The following is a 15,638-nucleotide window of genomic DNA, read 5'->3' as shown; positions in this document are numbered from 1 at the left end:
GATGATCGAGAGAGTCGGGTAGGATCGAGGGTGATCCTAACTGTACACGTGGAGGTCAAGCAAAACGTGTTGACAGGTGAATATATCCCTATCCTACATGGCGAGGTGGGCCCCACTCCATAATTCACGATCGCGTAGACCCCGCCTAGCGTCCCTAAACAAGAAAGAAGAGGAGCTCAATACTATTTGCAGAGGATGACCATTCCCCAATGTCCATGTGACCATGTCATCATTGGTAAGGTTTGATGTTTTCAAATTTGACACTACAAATAAGGGTGGCCTCCTCCCTTTTGCTATAGGCACAATAGAGTACTATACTTATCGCAATGATGACATAACATGATGGAGGATGAAGACGATATATTGACAAAATTAAACGAAAGGGATGTCGATGTAAGTGAAGGACGATTTAGGAATAAGATTGTTTAGGGGTTAAGTAAGCCCCCTAGACCTATAAATAGAGGGATATGGCTGGTGGAAATGTGACCGCCTTGGAGAGTTTTGAGAGACTTCCACTTGTGTTATGTGGAGAGAGAGAATTACTTAGCCTATTTTTTGGTGAGAACTTCTGTGAGAAAAACACTTTGTAATATGTCAAAAGAGGACGTTTGTAAGCTTAATGAAAAAAGTGTTTTTATGTCTGCTTAAGTTCATCTCCTTCTAGTCTCCTGTTTTTGTCTTCCATGTTTCGGTTTAAGTTTTTAGTGTTTTCATATCAATTTTTGTTTTCCTAGAGAGCTGCTCATTTTGGATCTTGTAAGAGATTTTCTTCTTGTTCCTAGAGGTTTAATCTTTTTATATGAGTTCATCTTGAACTATCCATCAACTTGAAGAATCTCTTCTTCTGATAATTTGTTTTCTTATGTTTATGAGTTTTTGTTCAAGTTAATTGCTTTCTTACACTATAACTCTTAGTATGGTCTTACATAAAATCTAGAGTTCACATCCTTTGAATAAGAGCGTTTGTTTTTTATGTCTTACAATCTATTCATGTCTCTTGCTTCCGCGCGTGCTTTTGAGGTGTGTTAAATTTAAGAATAGAAGAGGACTATCAATTTCGTAAGAAATCTTTTTAGGCGCATATTCACCCCCTAATCATCAATCTTGGTCCTACATGATCTCACAATATTTTTAACGAGTTCGTGCAATTTTTTTAGAAACACTAGTACAACTTACACCACTACACACTCACACACATAACACCTACTAAAGATCATATGTATAACTTAAAGATTGACGAAAACATCGTAAACACGTCACTATCGACAAATACATGGTCTACCATGAAAAAAAATCGATCTTAATAAAATACACAAAAATATAAACCCATGATTTAATCCTTTGTGAGGAGATGATATGGCAACCTACATTAACCATACAAGCCTAAGTCTGGGTGCTCTGAGCCCATGCAACTTGACGACGAGTCACCAGTGCACTAGCGTATGTGCTCACTCGTAGGAGAAATGTAACTTCGCATTATGGTGTATACATATCTTTTATCTCGATCATCAATTTCTCTTATATATCATTTAATTCTCTCACAAACCTTATTTTTTTTAATCTAACCCTTCACAAAAATCTCAACATAAACACACAGCTCGAGTAGAGAGTACATACGCACAACATGCTGAAATTTTCCTTTGCTCGTAGCCGCCTCTGCCCTGCTTCGACTTTTCTCCAACTCTGAAGAACAAACATACATATGCGTATGGCAACTTGGCAAGACGCACGCACGTACATACGAGGGACCGTTAGAGTAAGTAGAAGCAATTATTTTGCCGTGTGAAAGACTGAAAGTCGTCGTACCCGCTCTGCTTGCATCACTCTCGCCTGACGCTGAAAACCTGTTGAAATCATGGACATTTGCATCACTCTACCATACATCACTCCGTGCATTTTTTTCGAAAACAGTCTAGCCAGTCTAGACGAGATATTCGTGGCCGTCACGTTAACTGAATAAAAATCTCGAGTTATGAAAGAAACGGGAGGAGTGTACGCACGCTGGCTGCATTGACCAGAAACGCTCGAATTTTTCATGATGCAAGTGGTTCTTAAGAATTCAAGTTAGGCTAAAAGGCAGATAAGGCATATAGCTGTAGTTTAGGTTTGATCTTAGTCAAGTGAATATATTAGCTTACTTTTGGTGGTTGGCAACAAGTAGTCGGTCTTTGATGATTAGATATGTCTCGGTGAGCTCTTGAAATTTTTATAAAAGCTTCGGAGGAGTGATATACTTTGTTTGATGCTCAACAATCTGGAGATGAAGAAATGAATATCATAAGGAAGTATTTAAGCTTTAGTGACTAAAAAAAGTGATATCCTTAGCGGATACTCTAATTAGGACTAGAGTACGTGTCAATTTCTTAATATCTCAAGAAAAAATCGATATCCTCTTGTACATCTTTTTAATTTTTCATATTTACTTTGAGTATTTACCTTCTGGTAAGTTTTTAATTTCGCAATTTGTTTAGTGTCTTTGTTTGCTTGTTTTATTATTTTGCTCTAGCTGATTCGTGTAGTTACATAATATTTCATTTAAGATAAGATTAACATTTATTCTAGTACTCAGTAAAAATATTTTTAATTAAAACTCAATTCAGGCTCCTTCGGAATCATTTGATCCTTCCAACAACACCGGCGAAAAGCTTGTTGAGCTGGTCAGTCAAACTTGTGCAGTACCTCTCATAGTCTTATGTTGATATTATTGTTCAAAACAGTAGAATTGTTCAAACCAATTATTAATTATCAATTCGTTTTCAGCTACCTCAAGATTAGAAGATAGCGTAAGATTCTCGCCGCGTGGAGTTGAGGAACGATTCCTTAATCGATTATTAATTATCAATTCGTTTTCAGCCGCCTCATGATTAGAACACAGCGTAAGATTCTCGCCGCGTGGGGTTGAGGAACGATTCCTTAATCGATTATTAATTATCAATTCGTTTTCAGCTACCTCATAATTAGAAGATAGCATAAGATTCTCGCCGCGTGGAGTTGAGGAACGATTCCTTAATCGATTCGTCCTCGGCACATGAGATGTTGATCCTGTGAGTACCTTGCAGAACAAGGATCGTATCACCGTCGTCAAAAAGGGTATAGCGACGACGCATTCCTGGCTTCCTGCGATTATTCCAATGTGCACTAACCAGGCTAGCAGTTTAGTCTATTGGGATGCTTCAAACCTACATTCGTCCACTGATGAATTGAGGCCACTTTCTATTATAATCTACTAGTACCTTCCTAAGAGTGGTCAAATGATGACACAATACGGTCCTCCTTGACAAGGCAAAGATGAAATCCACCAAGGCTAAGAGTGTTCAAATGATGACACGATACGTTTGCAGTGGCATGCAATCTAGTGCACAGATATATATATATATATATATATATACACACACATGATGTTTATGACATCATGTAGTCTATAAAGTGATACTTTAACTAGTAATTTGTATAAAAATATAATATTTCAAATAAAATAATTTAATGTTATAAAAATACTTTTATGATGAATCTAGTACGTAGAAGTTGGCATGCTTACATTTGGGATAGTCAGGGCCTGTTTATTTTAGTTTTGGATTTTGAAAAGTTACTTTTAAAAGCTGAAGCTAAAACAAACAGTTAGATTGTATAATTCGCTTTTCAAAATCTGGTCCCCTTTTCTATCATAATCTACGATATGTGTCTAACCAGCTTTTTGCATATTATGATTTTAGAAAAAATAAAAATACCCACATAAGTATCATGTAATTACCCACCAATACCATTATATTCCCCGAAACGTTTTCTTTCGACCTTCTATTCCAATCTCCCGTCGGCTCCCTTCTCTCTCCCGATCTCCCATCGCCCCGCCCTCCAGCCGGTGCCGCACCTCCAGCCAGCCCACACCTCCAGCCGGCGCCCGCCGTCCAGCCGTCGCTCGTCCAGCCGACCGCCCCTCCGAGGTAATCGATCTTTCTGTTATGTGTCTGCCCAATTATCTTATGTGTCTGTCCATTTAGTATCTAAAGCATTATACATCATGGAGTATTAGGAGTGGTCTAAAGTAGACAGATCAACGACTGCCAAGTTCAGCTAAACGGCAATATTTTCAGTCCAACACCTTCATAATGCAGTTTCTGCTTTTGACTACTTGTAAGAAAGTGTTCCCCGAATGGCAAGTTCAGTGCTCCTATGTTTGGGTATGGCTTGTGGTCACCACGTTCTGCTTACTCAGACAAAATATATGTAATAAGCAATCAATCGTCAAATATGTGTTCTTTAGATCATGTCAATGTGTGAAAGTGTTGCGATGATAAATCATTCGTTCGGGTCACCTTCTTTTTTAGCACTTGACCATGCCTATTTCTACCTAATCTCAGTCTTTGCTTTTGTCTTAGCTCCTAGTTGATAAATTCTATCCAATCTCAGTCTTTGCTTTTGTACTACAGGTAAGTAAGAAGAAAAAACTCATTGTGATCTGAGAATCTTTCTTTGTTTTCCTTTTGTCTAAAATGACCAGCAAATGTTGTCAGTTTCGAGGGGAAAAGAGTTGGTACCTATAGAACATAGTTATCTCTTGTGCAATTAACATTTGGCCATTTAACATATGTCTCATCTCTGCACAATTTTTTAATTTACTAAAACTACCCTACCCGTCATTGCATGCTTGATATGCTTGAAACTTGTATTGCCACATCACTCTTCAAATGATTTTTGCATGTATATCTATATAGACCATCAATTTCGCTTGAATAGTTGTTATATCATGCTTGCGATATTTAACTGAACTATTTTGGCTATTGAATTTGCATAGAGCTTTATGTGATGTTCAATTCTAGCTTACCTACTATTATGACAAATAGATGGAGGACTTTGTACCGAATAAAGTCAATTGGGATGCTTTTCACAATAGGGTGTTTTGTGAAATTTGTGTGGAGGAAATAGATGCTGGGAATAGGCCCCTTGAAAGTATAACGTCCAAGGGCTATAAGAATCTGCATGAGAAATTCTTCGCTAGGACAGGAAAAAACATAATAAATTGCAGCTGAAAAACCGATGGGATGCACTAAAGGGTTTGTACAACTTTTCATTAACCATTAATAAAGCTATTGGACTTGGATGGGACAATGCTAAAGGAACGGTTGTGGCAAGCGACAGCTGGTGGAAAGACAATACAAAGGTAATCACTTTTTACCTCATATGTTAGTTTTCATTTTATTATAGCCAAGCTTAACATAACATTACCTTTTTTGATTTCCAGGACATGCAGAATAGAAGAAACTTCAGAACGGTCCCCTAAAAATCTCTCAGAACTAGAAAGGATGTTTGATAACAATCATGTCGATGGTTCTTTCTCTTATGTTCCTGATGAAGGAGTAGGAGCAAATGTCAATAATGAGGAACAATTGGGTGATGTAGGTGTTGAGGAAAACAACATCAATAGGAAGGGTGCCAATATGTTGAAGCAAAGTGCTTCTGTTAACAATGATAGCCCAAAGAAGTATAGAAAGAACCCTATGATTAAGATAATGAAAGGTATAATGGAAAATATACAGTCTTCTAGTGCTGTAAGCAACAAGGTGTTACAAGGTGAAATGAGGTCTGAGTCAATTAAGGAAGTGATGCGTTTGACTGTCGAGTCTGGAGTAATTGAAGGAAGTGACGAACATTTTATGGTTACCAAGCTTTTTTGTCAAAGCCGAAAATCGTGATATGTTCCTCACTTTAATCACCAAAAAAAGAAGGCTCAATTGGCTGAAAAGATGGTGTGAGGAAAAGAAAAAGGAGTAGTTGTTTAATTTGGAACTAGTACTACTATCGTTATGTAATATTGCTAGGAACAATAGTATTGTTATCGTTTTGTTATTTTATATGGAACAATGGTGCTATTATCGTTTTGTTATTTTGCATGGAACAATGGTGCTATTATCGTTGTGTAACCTATCTTTATATTTATTTGTAGATGAGTTCAAGTTGTAATTCTGATGATGTGGCAAGTGATGATAATGATGCAATATTTGAGCTTGCTCGTAGTCAACAAGAGTTCCTTGCACAATATAGAGCGTTAGCATGCGTTTTTGGTACGTCTTATGGTGAAACTTTCTTGAACAAATCTGAAAGGAGGGAATCTGGTGTTTGAGGTCATGTTTGGATTATGAAAAACTTGAATGATCCAAGAGGATGCTACAATATGTTTAGGATGAGTAGACCACTTTTTGATAGGCTGCATGACTTATTGGTGATAAATTATGATTTGAAGTCAACTAGATTTATGAGTTCTATTGAATGTTTAGGTATATTTTTATGGATTATTGGGGCTCCGCAATTATTCATCCAAGTTAAAAATATCTTTAAGAGGTCAACCGAAATAATTAGTAGAAAGTTTATGGAAGTGTTAGATAGTATCAATCTCCTTGCAACAGAGATTATCAAACCAAGAGATTCAAAGTTCGGAACAGTGCATTCTAGACTTGAAGATTCGCGTTTTTCGCCTCATTTCAATAACTGCATAGGCGTAATAGATGGCACACATGTAACTGCTGTTGTGCCTTTGTCTGAATTGGTTGCACATGTGGGACGTCATGGATATTCCACTCAAAATGTGTTGGTTGTATGTGATTTTGACATGAGGTTCACCTTTGTTGTTGCTGGGTGGCCAGGCTCAGTTCATGATATGAGGGTGTTCAATTATGCACTACGCAAATATGGTAATAAATTTTCACCTCCTCCATAACGTATAGTTTCACATTAGTTCGTTGTCATCTCATTTACCACATTGTCACAACTGTCTCTAATATTACATATTTTTTCAGAAAAATACTATTTTGTTGACTCGGGCTATCCCAATCAAGTAGGTTTTCTTGCTCCATACAAAGGGGAGAAGTATCATTTATCGGAATTTCAACAGGGTCCACGTCCTAGTGGTAAAAAGGAAATATTTAACCAACTAGATTCATCTCTGCGTAATGTGATCGAACGATCATTTGGTGTTTTGAAGATGAAATGGAGAATATTATTGGACTTGCCGAGTTATCCTATGGTTAAGTAAACAAAAATAATTATTGCATACATGGCTCTTCACAACTTCATTTGAAATAGTGCTTTGAGGGATGAAGACTTTGACATGTGTGATCAAGATGAAAACTATATTCCAAATATCGGCCAACAATCTTCTTCTCAAGGAGGTGGAAGCAATGCATTAGGAGATGAAGATGGAGACATGAATGTATGTCATGATAATATTGTTAATGCTTTGTTTTCTATAAGAGGGTAGATTCACGATCTGTGTTGTAATAATTGCTACTTTAGATGGTTTTTATTACTTTTGTGTTTATTTAGAAGCTCAAAAGGACTCCACCAACGATATGATCTCAACACGCATGCATGACCACTTTAATATACAATAAAAGAAAATATACTATGCTTAAAATATACTATGAAAGAAAATCTTAAATAAACATAACTATACAATTAAAAAACTAAAGGTATTATGAACATTATGCAACCAAAGTAAACATTTAATCTATCCCAGAATCCAGATAACAAACAACTGTTACCTTTTTGACCCTCAACTTTTTATAACGTAGTTTTTTTAAAATCTAAAATCTAAAATCTGATTTTCAGAATCCAAAGCTAAAAAAAAACAGGCCCTCAGCTGAGCGTAATCAATTTTTTTCTGTGAAAAGTCGTAGCCGCCTTGTTCGAAAAAAAAAACGAATTGGGTCGCTCTCACCTGACGCTGAAAGCTTGAAATCATAGGGGCTTTTTAATCAAAACTTTCCGAGAAAAAACGTCTGATGTCATATGTTGTCTGTCCTTGGCCCGCACGTTAACTGACTAAAAATGAGGCGCTGCACTGACCAAAAAAGCAATCGACATTTTAATCATGCAAGTGGTTCTTAAGAAATCGAGGTTAGGCAACAAAAAAGAAAGGATAGCTACGAGCTTGCAGTACGTACGTTTCTCACCGTTGGATTATTGGCTACCAGCTGGAGCAGAGACGAGTGAATAACTATAGTATTTAGTTTTGTGTAATAAGTGTTTTGATGATTAATGATAATTATATAATTGTGACTAACAAGTATTTGTTGAAGAGTATCAAAGATTTAGTTCACAATAATAATTGGATATTCTTGTTCCTTAAGGTAATTCTATTATCGATCAAAGGATATGTATATCAAAATTAATAATTTTTTAGTTCTAAGTGTTATAAGAAGACGAAGTATATTTAGAGTAATATATATTCTATTTTGTTAGTCTTTTGACCGTACTATAAAGAGGAGCTAAGAGTATTAGCTTGATCTAGATTAGTCTAGACTTAGTTAGATTCACACTTGTGAAATTCTAACACTAGGTAGCTGAGTGAAGTCCATAGATAAGTTGTCGAGAAATTTTAACTCAAAAATGATTGAATTGGATAAGTTTATAAAAATTTGCATACGCTGGATGGTCCAGCGTTAAAGATAAATGTGTTACAGTGTTTTAAGAAGATGTGAATTTTCTAAAGAAGATGAACTACAACGCGTCGGATGGTCCATCATACTTTTAAAGGCTTCACCGGAGAATTTCTCATGGAAAATATTTCTCAGATGATTTTCATGATTATACATGTTGGATGGTCCAACATGTGAACCGGAGGCTTCGCCGAAGTATTTTAGAGCAGTAACGGCTAGTGACAGCTGGCACTGGTGGTGTTTGAAAAAAGTACAGACCGGATGGTCCGACGTGTATGAGCCAATGCACGCTAGACCTTCCGGCATTCATAGAAAAAGTAGATGTTAGGCAACATCTAGATTTGTATCTATAGTCTATAAATACCTCTCACTCAGTCTCACTTCAACCTCTTACAACCTAGAGAAGTCTATACACTATGTATGTTATCAAGAAGCAAGCGAAAACATTTAAGTGATTTGCAAAGTTTCTAATTGGAAGATTAAGGATATCATTAATACTTAGAGAGTAGCAAGTGTATATATAGTTGTAGTTTAGGTCTTATCTTAGTCAAGTGAAGATATTGGCTTACTTTTGGTGGTTAGCAACATCTAGCTAGTCTTTGGTGATTAGAGGTGTCTCAGTAAGCTCTTGGAGTTTTTATAGGAGTGTGAGAGGAGCAATGTACTTAGTTTGATGCTCGGCAATCTGGAGATGGAGAAGTGAAGATCATGAGAGAGTACTTGAGTCTTGGTGACTCAAGGAGAGTGATATCGTTAGTGGATTCTTCAATAAGGACTAGAGAGAGTATCAACTCCTCGATATCTTTTTAATTTTTCGTATTTACTTTGAGCATTTACCTTCTGGTAAGTTTTCAATTCTATAATTTATTTAGTATCTTTACTTGTTTGTTTTATCGCCTTACTCTAACTTATTCGTGTAGTTACGTAATATTTCATTTAAGATAAGATTACTATTTATTCAAGTACTCAATAAAAATAATTTTAATTAAAGCTCAGTTTATCCTCGTCTTACATCATTTGATCCTTTCAACAACACCGGCGAAAAGCTTGTTGAGCTGGTCAGTCAAACTTGTGTAGTTCCTCTCATAGTCTCATGTTGTGATTCTCGTTCAACACAGTAGAATTTTTCTACCAGAGAAATAGACACATGCTGATTGGAGATTTTTTTTCCTTGACGTCAGCTTCAGTCTGATAAATGATGGTAGGTGTGGTAATAAATAATCATGTTTTAAATGGTTAGTCGAGGTGTTTGTACTCTCCGACTATTAAAAGTTAAATTTTAGATTTGCTTATTATATGTTTTACCGAGGCGAATTTTTTTTCCAATGTTATACATATGTGATAACTTCATCAAACCTTAAGTTTCACATCTCCAGTCTTCAATAGAAATTTTGAGTGTGTTTGTTACTCGAACGAGGTTTTGTAAAGTGAAGTTATATGTATTGAAAAGAAGAGTATTTGATTGGTTGTATCTGTCTAGACAGTCTGAGCTGATTTTCTGTTTGATTGGCTGAATATAAAGATGATTTTTATGACACTGACAAATAGACTCGATTGTATAAACTTTGCATATATCGGATCAGACTGAAAAGTAAAACTGACAAATAGACTCGGTTGTATAAACTTTGCATCTGTCGGATCAGACTGAAAAGTAAAACTCGAATCGAGCCTCACTTCTCAGTCAGAATAAAATTGTATATTTGTATTTACTCGTGCAAACTAGAATAGTAGAGGTAGGCAACCAAGCAGCTTCTTCCGAATTTAGTGAATCAAACAAACCCTATATAAATGGGTTTGTATATCGGTGTAAATGTATCCGTCAACAAGTGGTACCAGTGTTTAAAAAAAAGATGCGAGTTAATGGTGATGGGCGGGCTTTCTTATTACTCAACTGCTGAAGTTGGGCCGAGATGAACCAGACTGCATCGACCCAAGCCCATAACAAGGCAGGCTTCGAATTTTTTTTATTTTTATTTTTAAATATTTGTAAATGTATATATCTATTTTAAAATATTACAAATATATGTTATTGTCACCTGTTTGAAGTGCAACATCTTGATGTTGCCCTTTCAATAGGCGACGCCTTTAAACAATAAAGATTTGCCCTTCCAACGAGCGTTGTATTTTATTGTTCTAAAAATTCAAAATACTATTGAAATATTCATAAAAAATCAAAAAAAGTATATTTTAAGGATGTTATAATCTATCTCAACTCAAACCAATCCTTTTACAATGAGAAAAAAAAGTATAAATTTTATTATACAATAGAATATTGTACAATAATTTTTGTCTTTTTTTTCATTGTACAGATCATATCTTTATCTGAATTTTTTTAAGCTATTTACAACACATATTTTTAAATAATTTTTCATAACAATTTAAATATTTTTTAAAATTTTGATAACAATAGAAAACAGTTTTTTATTTTTAATTTTAAAGATGTCACTCTTTAGATAAGCTACACTTGAAATATAAAAATATAAAAGATTCGGCTATAAGGCTTCCCACACACGGCCCATTTAAGATCCGAGAACACACGCTCGCTCCCCTCCCCTCCTCTCCAGTCTCCACGCCCGTTTTCCCCCATGGCGCTGCCGTCCTCCGCCTCCGCCGGCGAGCGGTGGCCGCCGCTGGAGTCCAGCCCCGACGTATTCAATCAGGTCCTCCTCTTTCACCTGCCTCTGTAACCATTAATCCGACGATCCCGCTCCCTCGTCTCTCTCAACGCCTCGCGGTGGCGCACGCGCGCGCAGTTCATGTGGTCGCTGGGCGTCCCGGGGGACGAGGCGGAGTTCCACGACGTGTACGGGCTCGACGCCGACGCGCTAGAGATGGTGCCACAGCCTGTGGTCGCCGTCATTCTCTGCTTCCCCGATCCACCATCCCAGGTACATTACACGCTCCAGGAACTTAATTTCCCTCTCGACTTTGGAGACATTTAGGCACCCAATCCTGTGCACAATCAGTTTATCTATCCAAAGCAGTGCTGCGAGCTTGTTGGGTTGCTCGTTTGGTGTCAGTAGACGCCTACAGCCGATTTTGTGATTACCTTGCTTCACGACCGATTCGAACTGAAGTCCATAAATTCTCCTGTAACCATCGGTGTTTACATCTTTGGATGGTGTAGTTGGCTAGCTGCATAGAGCAGTTTAGACTCGGTTGCCAAGTGCTGGACTTAGTTCGATGCTAATCACTTTATAATACAGGAGCTCCCATTTCCTTGAGTTGTTCCCCACAAAAGAAGAACAATTGAATGCTAAGTCTACTGTTTGAGTTCAGTTTCCAGATTAGTCATCAAGCCTCACTATTACTTGTGCTGTGTAATCCACTGACAGATGATATAGCCACAGTATATTGATATCATGGCTCAGTGAGTAACGACTAATGAGTATTGGAGTTCTCATACTAACGTAAGAGCAGATATGCTGAAATATTTCCTAGGATTGTACCTTGTTTTTTACTATTTGCCAATCTCGTAATTTAGATTTTGAGTCAAAAGAGAGATTGAGTCCGAGGGAGAGGGGGGTGTTCTGCCCTTTACCTACACCATGTAGACCGTAGGATTACACAAAATCCCATTGGCGAGTTTCAGACAGCTAGGTTATTCAAGAAACTTTGAATACCAACTCCAATGCTTGGCTTGCTGAATCACAAAATCAAGCAAGAAAACGGATGCGCGTTAGTGCAACGGCATTCACTCTGGTTGCTCAAAAAATCGTATAAAAATCATCTTTCGCAGTCAGTAGCTGCCAAGTCTTATCTTTCCGCTCGAGTAGGTGCAATGGTAGCGCTGAACCGAAAGGAAACCCCAAACATACGAACTATTTTGACACGACTTTGATTTGCTTTCCTAATCTAGTGACTTTCGGATTATTCTTATTCCCGATTGTGTGAAAGAAAGGAGAATCGTTATTTTATTCCATGTTCGTGCTGCTACTTTCTTTCAGCTTCTAATGCGTTATTAGGCTGCTTGGAGCCTTCTCGCTTAGTAAGCTGCCTTCGGTTCAATTTCTCAAGTCTTCCACGAGCTCTCTCTCTTTCGTAAACCGCACGATTCAATAAGAGTAAAAATAAAGAGATTCCTTAAAAGAAACGGCAAGCCATGCTTCAAGCTAAGTCAGTATGGATCTAATTGATTGCTAAACTGAAGGAACGATCTCTGTCGAAGATTCACTATTGGTAAACAAGTTTTGCAGTAAGTTTTGACCTGTTGATGAGAGGAAAGGCTAAATTTGCCCTTCTTATCTGAAAGGGAGATGCTTGATGACATTTGTGGGCAGAAAGGCCATTAGTTAACATCTATTTCTTTGTTCTATCAGATATATGCTTCTGGGAAGTTAATTGCAATATCTTATATGAAATAATTATAAATCTCTAGCGGCAACTACATTTCAACTTTTTACTGTCACGTATATAAAACTCATCCAAATGTTTGGTGTACTGCTTTGATACTAGTATGAGTGTTGGTTTTTATGAGGAATGCGAATGGAAATCCTTTGGATATAATTTCTGAGCTTATTAATGTTATGGAGTTCAGTCTTTTGTTGAAATGAATCCTTGTTCCTCTGCTTCGCTGCAGGATGCAATTAATCCTTCAGAACGAGTCTTATATACCGGAGACAAGGTGAGCAATTGTTTCCTTGTGGATGGCATTTTTTTGGTATCTTGTTAGTTGCAGTAACAAGCTCCTGATAGTTTTACATCAAGTAGCTCATTTTCCTTTAGGCAAATTTGTCTCTAGGACACTAAAAGAGTGTGGCTTTGTCTCCAAGACACCGTTATGTTCGAGTTTGGCTGTAGGACACTGCAAATTTTGTGTTTTGTCTGTAGGGCACTATTGGAGGGGGGAAAGACCATTATGCCCTCAACATATTTGTTTCATGCCTTGTGCAACAGGAAACTTGGGATCAGGTGTACTTCATACAACAGATTGAGTCACTGGGAAATGCTTGTGGAACTATAGGTCTACTCCATGCTGTTGGAAATGCATCTTCAGAAATCAGTTTAGGTAACTTTCTTCTGTCCTTTTGGCCTGAGTCACTGGTTGTCAGGGGAATTCCGTGTAGATAATACTGGTTAGCATCATGCATTAAGAACATACACAATCCACAAAAAATTGTACAATGGTTGCAATATCTCGTTCTCTCCCTTGTTTCTGAAATGAAAGAACTTTTCTGGTCTTTTGCAGTGGATAATTCATGTTTGGACTTGTTCTTCAAATCAACAGCCAGGATGGACCCATACGAGGTTCTTGTTGTTTGGTTAAAACTGAGCTTCTTACCAAGTTACTTTGTTTAGTAATAGTTTTTTCTTAATATCTTATGTCATGCTTGTCAGCGTGCTGTTTATCTTGAGAAGGACGATGCCATGACAAGGGCTCACTCATTGGCTGCCAGTGCTGGTGTCACAGAGGTACTGATTTCTTTGCATAATAACTTCGAGTTCTGAGCTGAACCGTGTTGTGTGGAAGATAGAAGAAACAATCATGAAGCTTAAATTTGTGTCTTGGTTTATAGATGAAGTATTGTTATGATTACAGTTTTTCTCAGTCGAAAATAAAGAATAACTTTGTTGCAGTGTGTAGTTATGTACACATTATGCTGATCAATGGGTTTCTACCAGAGTTTGCCAGGGTTGCAAATAAAGAAAAGAAAAACATATGCAGAGGAATTTTCTGTGAATTTTGTTTCATTATTTCGTTGATTATATTTAACTACTATAATTCGGGTCTTGGTTGCAGCTCTGCGATGTTGTAGAAGAACACTATATTTGTTTTGTGGCTGTCAATGGTAAGGCTGAAGTCTTTAACAGACTTTTCTCCATCTATTTGTCAGTTTTTTTATATATTTGCACATCAACAAGGAATTGAATCGGATTGTAGGAACACTTTATGAGCTTGATGGAATGAAGCATGGACCAATAAAGCATGGCTCCTCATCTTCCAAAAGTTTACTGCAGGTACTGCAAGTTTATGGAGTAGATTTTCCACATCCTGTTGTGCTTCCTTAAACTGGGTGCTGCAGTATTATGGTTCCAAAGCCATCTTGCTTTGAATCTTCCCAATTACGACCTAGTTCTCTTGGGAACACCACATGCCCTTCTCCTGGTCTATTCTCCGATGCTCCTATTAAACTTAATCAAGCTTAGAAAGCACTCAATCTCTCCACACGAGTCTCCACGTTTTCACTACATCGCTGCCTGGTGCTCACAGCATAAGGTATAACTTTTGTTTATCAGTATGATAGAGGAAGTATTAAGTTCTATGAATAGGGCGCAGTTCAGGAACATAGATTATACCAACCATGTGTACTGGACATACTTGAGAAACCTAAGTATGTACTTTTTAGTAGTTGTCATGTTGCTTATTTGCATTCTTAACTGTATCTTTCTTGTTCACAATTGTTATTGTATTGCACCAGGATGCTGTGCATGTCATTAAGGCCATCATGCTCAGCATTCCCAATTCGATCAATTTCAATGTCATGGCACTATCAAGAAAAGCCAGGAACTGATGGAATATGATAAAGCTTGGCTCGAAGAGAAGGTGATTAGAAAACTGGGGATTTGGACTGGAGCTGCCACTATTCTCTTTAAAGGGTGTTTGGACTTCATGTGTCTTCTTCCATTCTCTGTGCGCCCTCTTAAAGGTAGTATCGTTTTAGATGACATTCAGTCATTTTTTCCCCTTGGTAGTAGCAACATTTAATCAAATTATCAGTTCTCAGTGAATGCAAAGGGATTTCAATATCTGCTACTCCATTGTTTCACAATGTTTATTCATAGCCTACAGTGCGCACTGAGTAAGAAAGTATTCGGATTTACTACGTTTCAATCGACTGAAATTAGAGCTTTGTTTCACTCGACGCGTTGTCCATCCGATCGTGCGTCTGTCTTTTGATTTGTACTCAATCAGGGATTTTTGTCTGGCATGTACCAAAAAATTGCATATATCTCTACTATAGAAAAATATTATTCACTTATGAATCGTTTTTTCTTTTTGTCAACCATTAGATCTTCATCCAACGGTTGCTATTGTAAAGTGAAACATACCCTTATTTTCACTCGATTGAAAATTAGCAACTCCCGAAAGTATTAGAAACAGGAAAAATCAATGAAAAATTACCATCCATAGCCCTATTAAATGATATGATACAATTATTATCTCTCTTCCAAAGCATTTAATTAGGGTAGACTAGAAATATTGCA

The 15,638-nt window shown here is 37.2% G+C and overlaps 1 protein-coding gene across 2 annotated transcripts; it reads left to right on the top strand.

The window, feature by feature from the left end:
• The first annotated feature begins 10,956 nt into the window (after positions 1-10,956).
• LOC133925195 (ubiquitin carboxyl-terminal hydrolase 3-like) lies at positions 10,957-15,251 on the top strand. Of its 2 annotated transcripts, none has more exons than XM_062371077.1 (9): positions 10,957-11,092; positions 11,186-11,320; positions 13,012-13,056; positions 13,329-13,440; positions 13,621-13,679; positions 13,770-13,844; positions 14,173-14,221; positions 14,314-14,390; positions 14,852-15,251. In XM_062371077.1, the coding sequence occupies exons 1-9, from the start codon at positions 11,018-11,020 to the stop codon at positions 14,942-14,944; spliced, it is 720 nt and encodes a 239-aa protein (XP_062227061.1). In that variant the 5' UTR covers positions 10,957-11,017; the 3' UTR covers positions 14,945-15,251. The 2 variants fall into 2 exon arrangements, with proteins under 2 accessions (XP_062227061.1, XP_062227060.1); XM_062371076.1 differs by having other exon boundaries at positions 13,263-13,440.
• Positions 15,252-15,638: the final 387 nt, after the last annotated feature.

The sequence above is a fragment of the Phragmites australis genome, chromosome 7 (genome assembly GCF_958298935.1).
Source record: "Phragmites australis chromosome 7, lpPhrAust1.1, whole genome shotgun sequence".
Lineage (NCBI taxonomy): Eukaryota > Viridiplantae > Streptophyta > Magnoliopsida > Poales > Poaceae > Phragmites > Phragmites australis.
This window is presented reverse-complemented; position numbering and strand designations above follow the sequence as displayed.

Excerpts from the sequence above, each read along its gene's own strand:
- LOC133925195 (XM_062371076.1), top strand. The coding sequence starts at position 11,018 with ATGGCGCTGCCGTCCTCCGCCTCCGCCGGCGAGCGGTGGCCGCCGCTG. Across the intron at positions 11,093-11,185 it reads GCCCCGACGTATTCAATCAG|TTCATGTGGTCGCTGGGCGT; the intron begins GTCCTCCTCTTT and ends ACGCGCGCGCAG. Across the intron at positions 14,391-14,851 it reads CTTCCAAAAGTTTACTGCAG|GATGCTGTGCATGTCATTAA; the intron begins GTACTGCAAGTT and ends GTATTGCACCAG.